At 51.1% G+C, this 6,024-nt stretch overlaps 1 protein-coding gene and 1 long non-coding RNA gene across 2 annotated transcripts; both read left to right on the top strand.

The window, feature by feature from the left end:
- Positions 1-3: 3 nt before the first annotated feature.
- Positions 4-1,556, top strand: LOC108544131 (uncharacterized). Its single transcript, XR_001889741.1, has 3 exons — positions 4-37; positions 334-650; positions 1,432-1,556. It is a non-coding gene; the product is annotated as an uncharacterized LOC108544131 (long non-coding RNA).
- A 3,690-nt stretch (positions 1,557-5,246) lies between these two features.
- LOC108544130 (serine/threonine-protein kinase MARK2-like) lies at positions 5,247-6,006 on the top strand. Its single transcript, XM_017895098.1, has one exon. It carries the CDS (start codon positions 5,320-5,322, stop codon positions 5,890-5,892), a length of 573 nt encoding a protein of 190 aa, XP_017750587.1. The 5' UTR covers positions 5,247-5,319; the 3' UTR covers positions 5,893-6,006.
- Positions 6,007-6,024: the final 18 nt, after the last annotated feature.

Here is a 6,024-nt window from a genome sequence, read left to right as displayed (position 1 = left end):
GATGGGGTCCAGTGACTTCACAGGAATCAGGCCAAAAGTCAGTATAGCTTTTCTTTTCTAAACCTGTTCATGTTTTGAATGTTCACGGGGAATTCCACAGTTCTTGGTGGGGAACTTGAGTCAAAAAAGTTTCTCTCAGGACAAATGGTATTTGGAGAGCTTAGGGAGGATGCGGCAGATTCCTTGGTTTTTCTTGGACCCTTGGCTTGAGATTTATATTGCCTTGTGTGAGCCAATAGATATTCTGAGATTACTTTCTCAGCCTGATGTCTGGACCCCGCTGTGCCTTGCAGTGCAGCTCCAGAGACTAAATGCTCTCTTCTTCTACTGCAGGTTGTCCACCTGGCCGGAGGTGGCCACTATCAAGCCGCTTGGCCTGGATGAGCAGCAGTGCTCCCAGAAGGTGGTGGTGCAGGCCCGCCTGACCCAGCCTACCCTCCTCACCAGCATCATCTTCACAGAGGACATCAGTAAGGGCTGAGTGCCCTTACAGGCATAAGCCACCTCGCTCAGCCTATTTGTAAGGCTTTTGATACATGGGACTGTATTGCTTTCCAACAAAACAATGTTAACAATGCACAAGTACCTGGAGAAGAGTCAGAAAAATTTTGTATCCTGCTGCTGCTATGCTTCATTTCAGAATTCCCCAGGTAACGCCATTTACGTACCTTTTTATGGAGCAAGTAAAAAACATCTGTATGAGTGTCCATGCGCCCCTTCTACAATATACTTGATAATCATATAAACACACCATCATAGGCTGGTTGCAATGGCTCACACCTGTAATCCTAGCACTTTGGGAGGCCAAGGTAGGAGGATTACTTGAGCCCAGGAGTATAAGACCAGCCTAGGCAACAAAGCAAGACCTTGATTCTATAAAAAATTTTTAAAAATTAGCCAGACATGGTGGTGTATGCATGCCTGTGGTCCCAAATACTAGGGAGGCCAAGGCAGGAGAATCACTTGACCCCGCGAGCCACTGCACTCCAGCCTGGGCAACAAATTGAGACCCTATCTCAAAAGAAACAAAAATAAACAAAACCACCAGCATAATCCCTAAGCTCAGTGGAGGGACAGGGCTCTCGTCTTTGGGATGGGAACTCATCATACTATAACCCTTATCACTTCACTGAATGGTTACACCCTGAATAAAACTAAGTTTTTCTGGAGTTTTCTTTGCCCACAGCTTTAAATGCTGGTGCCCTGCATTTAAAAAGCCGGACCAGGTGGTGACAAGGCCCCCACAGCCCTTCCTTTCTGGTAGTCCCTGTTAACTGTCAGCGGGGCCATGTGCGAGGCAGCTGCTTGGCATCTGAGGGTGAAGCTGGTGGTTGCTGTGGTCTTTGCCAAAGTGTAAGCCTGCAAGGCTTGGAGGTGGAGCCAGGGGCAGGTGCTGTCTTCAGTGCTGACTTCTCCCTGGGGTTCCTCCAGCCACAGGCCAGGTCCTGCGCTGTGATGCCATCTTGGACCTCATCCATGACATCCAGATCATCTCCACCATCCGCGAGCTCTACCTGGAGGACTCCCCCATAGAGCTGAAGATGCAGGCCCTGGACTCCGAGGGTGAGGACATCCCCCTGCCTGTTTGTCCTCTGCAGCCCATGCTGGATCATCCCTCTACTATGAACCTGGCCTCTCTGTGTTTCCCACTCCTCTGGCATCCAACCCTGCAGGTCCCCTGGAGGGCAGCTTCAATCAGGGAAGTGAAGTTGCTGCTTGTGGAGGTGCTGAAGAGGCAGAACCCACCCGTGAGGTGGGCCCCAAGCCCTCGGTAGCATCGAGCCATGGCCACTCCTGGCGCTCCGGGGTCCCTGCAGCAGGGCCTGTGTGCTCAGAGCTATGGCGGACCCTGGAGCCAGACCCTGCTGGTCACAGCGCTGGTCCTTGGTGCAGCACATCTTGGGGAAGCCAACATTCTCAGTCACAACGGGAGGCTGGGAGAGGCTGGCTGGGGCTGTGCCTCCTGCTTGGACTCTCAGGGAGGGTTTTGCTTCCTGGTCCAGACCTTAGAGCCAGTGTGCCAGGCAGGGAAGGTCCTTTTATTTTGGAGGAGACTGAAGCATGGAGTGGGGTGAGATGCAGGGTGTACAGGGTCCTGTGTGTCAGCGTGGGACTCACCTTTTTTCTCAAAGCAGAGGGAAGCTGAAGAAAGGGTGGTGCAGGAGGTGATGGGATCCTGTCTACAGGGTTTGTGGGGAGTATAAGCTGTTCTTGGGAGCAGAATGAGCAAAGTTTGAGTTCACCTTGTGGCCAGGCATTCTTAGGGGCACTTCACACACCCTAGCTCATTTCCTGTATGGCGACTAGACGATGCACAGAGAATGAACACAGCCACACACTCACCTGAGTGTGCACACACACAGAACAGATGTGGAGCTAATATGCAGCCAAGCCTGGCCCCAGAGTTTTCCCTCCTGGGCAGGGGGTGGCAAGCTTCTGTGGAGGGCTGGATGTAAATATTGTGGGCTTTCCTGGCCATATGGTGTCTGTGGCAACTATTCAGCTCTGCCATTGTCCCACTAAAGCAGCCTTAGATGATGTGGAAATGAATGGGTATGGCTGTGTTCTGATAAAACTTTATTTATAGAAATAGGGGGCTACATTTGGCCCAGCGGCTGTAGTTTGCAATCCCTGTTCATGACCACTCTGTTATATTTCCTGCCTTAAGTCACTTTTTAAAAAATAGGTGTTTATTTTTATCGACGTTTATATCATATGAAATTCACCGATTTTAAGGATACGATTCAGCATTTCTTGTTAGATTCATACAGCTGTGCAACCATCACCAGTATCCAGTTTCAGAACATTTTCATCACCCCAAAAGGAAGCTCCATACCCATTGCTTCACTCCCCATTCTCTCCTCTCTCCAGCCCCTGATAACCATGAATCTGCTTTCTGTCTCTTTGCATTTGCCGGTTCTGGACGTTTCATGGGAATAGAATCGCACAGTGCATGCAGCCATATACGTCCATGCGTACAGTGTTTTGTGACTGACTTCTCTCATTGAGCACGTTTTCAAAGCTCACCTGTGTTGTTGCATGTGTCCACGCTTCGTTCCTTTGTGTTGCTAAATCACTTTCCATTGCAGGGATCAACTGCGTTTTGCTTCTCTGGTCATCCTTTGATGGACTCTTAGGTTGTTTTCATATTTTGGTGGTTAGGAATAATGGTGCTGTGAGCACTCACATGTGGACGTGTGTTTTCTGGTCTCTTGGGTAGGAGTGGAATTGCCGGGGCACAGGATAACTCTGTGTTTAACTGTTTGGGAGCTGCCAGGTGCTTTCCCAAGTGGCTACCCCTTTTCAGATTCCCAGGGGCAGTGTGTGAAGGTGCCACCATCTCTATGTCCTGGCCAGCACTTGCTATGGCTCATTCTTGTGGTTCTAGTGAAGCCCCTTTAAAGTCACTTCTTTCCTGAGTGTGCGTCTGTTCTCCACAGGTGGGTGGTGGGGATGTCGGGACTGGGGAGGTGCCTGCTCTGGGCCTTCCCTGGCCACCGTCATGCCAGGAGGTCCCAGCAACCCTGGATGGTTTCCTCTCACACTCCCCGCTCTCCTGAAGGATTGATGCCACCTGCAGCCAGTTCCAGAGTAGGACGTCATCTGGTCATCACAGACTGGGTCATTTACTAGCAGCCCATCTCAAGGCCCCACCTTTGCAGCAAGGAAATGGTTAACTCCCTTCCTTGCCCACTATGAGGGTGTCATACTTTCTACTTGGTCCTCTTTGCCCCGAAATACTTTGATGAGTATTTTCGTCATCCCTTTTGCCTTTTTTTCTGAGCCTGCAACCTCTTTTCTGGTCAGAGTCTCCACTGTGAAGATGAACTTGACCCTTGGAAGCTTTTAGAGTCTGGCAGTCCCAAAAAGGATGTGCCTTATCTAGATTGATGAGTGTCAAGAAAGATAATTGCTCAATAAACTGTGGTAGATGGCTGCCCCTGGGTGTCAGGCAATGTGCTATTCCCTTGGTAAGTACAGTGTCTTATTGTGCTTATGAATGGTCTGATGCCCACTATATAAATGAGGAAGCTGAGGCCCAGAGAGCTTCAGTAACTTGCCCACGGTCACACAGCTCATGGGTGGCTTAGCAGGGGCTGGGATCCAGGATGTCTGACTCTGTCGCCTGAGCTCTTTCTCGCTGGACGCACTGCGTGTCTGCTGCTGCATCTTCCTGGACATTGGGGGCTCTCCCCACGTGGCTGGGATCTGCCTTTTGGGTCAGAAGCCACCTGCAGAGTGCCCTCCTCTAGTCAGTGTTGTCATAGCTATTTCCTGGCCCACCTGTGGCTCTTGCATCAGCAGAACTGGACTAGCTCAGGGTCTCTAAAGATGCCCCCCTCCTCACCTTTCCTTATGCTGCCTCTTCTGCCTAGAGCACCTTCCCCTCCTGAACTCTGCTTTCAGAAGCCATGCTTCCTCTGGCATTGCCTCTCAGGTGTCCCCTCCTCCAGGGAGCCCTCCTTGGCTGCCTAAGGTGGGACTTGTTCTTCCCTTCAGTGTCCCTCAGCTCTTCAGTGGCCCCTGCCCTGGGGTACAGGGCATTTTCTACTGTGGCTTGTCAAGGTCAGCACTAGGAGGACAGAACTAGGATCAGTAAATTCTTTTGGACCCTTGTGCGTCTGACACTGGACTTTGGGCCCGGCTGGCATTGGGTAAATGTTTGCTAGGTTGAATTGCCTAACATTTTCCTTCAGCCTTCCTGCAGGACAGGGGAGGTGGATCCTCTGGAGACCGGACCCCTGGCTTTCCTGGTTAATATCTAAACTTGGCTGTAGGGCTCTGTCTGTTGCACATAGTAGGTACTGATAGCTTCTTGTGGAGTGGAAAAAACAAACTTTGGGCAGAGGTTTCCTGAGAACTTGTCCTGTCCCCTTGCCTCCCTTAGGGGTGCCCACCTGCAGCAGGTCCTGGGAAGGCAAACCGCCTGCCTTGATTTCCCCAGAGCCCACGCAGCTGGGTAACATTAAGGACGGTAACATTAAGATCACGAACTTCGGCTTAGGTACCACATTCCATGAGGGACAGCAGCTGACAGCCCTTTGTGGCACCTACCCCTACCTACATAGCCCCAGAACTCTTCCTGGGCCAGGGCTACCAATGCCCTGCCATGGATGTTTGGAGCCTCGGAGTAACGTTACATCACATGGTGGGTGAAGTTCTGCCCTTCCGCTAATGCAGTGTTAGGGTCTTCATGGCAAAACATTAAAATGGAAGATATTTTTCCCCAGTATACTTTTCCTGAGGTCTCAAAAAGCCTCAATAATAAACTATTAACAGTAGATAGACCCCAGGGAGCAGACAGCACTAGAAGAAGTGATGAGGGACCTGTGGGTGAACAGTGGCCGGGAGTTGCCTCTGACAATATATGAAGAACAAATCCTAGACCACTTCAACCCCAAAACAACCCAGCTCTTGGTGGCCATGGGATTCCAGGCTGAGAACCTATCTGTGGCAATCAAAGGAGAATTATTCAGTTTTCCTATGGCATCCTACATTATTTTGGAAGAAACAAAACGAAAGAAGCAGTTTACTATCAGACCACAGTCCCTTCCTTTTGGGGTTCCCAACTGTTTTTCTCTATCCGTTGAAGTTTCCACCTTTTTTCTCCCACTGAAGCAGACTCACAGCATTCAGCAGAAGGGCCCCTTTCTGGCCAGTGCCCCTGCCGGCCTGCAGAGGAAGCCAGAGAGCTTCAGTGAAGCCCCTCGACATGATCCTGTGGCCTTTCTTTCTACCCAGAGCATCAGCAGCAGTGGTTCAGACCCAGAAATGTCCCTGACTCACCAAGCCCCCCAGCATGACCCCATGGCCTCCCCTTCCACCCAGAGCACCAGCAGCAGTGGTGGTGACCCAGAAATGTCCCTGGCTCAACAAGCTTCCCCAGCATGACCCCATGGCCTCCCCTTCCACCCAGAGCACCAGCAGCAGTGGTGGTGACCCAGAAATGTCCCTGGCTCAACAAGCTTCCCCAGCATGACCCCATGGCCTCCCCTTCCACCCAGAGCACCAGCAGCAGTGGTG

The sequence above is a fragment of the Rhinopithecus bieti genome, unplaced genomic scaffold (assembly GCF_001698545.2).
Source record: "Rhinopithecus bieti isolate Rb0 unplaced genomic scaffold, ASM169854v2 scaffold_26308, whole genome shotgun sequence".
Classification (NCBI taxonomy): Eukaryota; Metazoa; Chordata; class Mammalia; order Primates; family Cercopithecidae; genus Rhinopithecus; species Rhinopithecus bieti.
The sequence above is the reverse complement of the archived record's forward strand: the minus strand, read 5'-3'. Positions and strand labels throughout refer to the sequence as shown.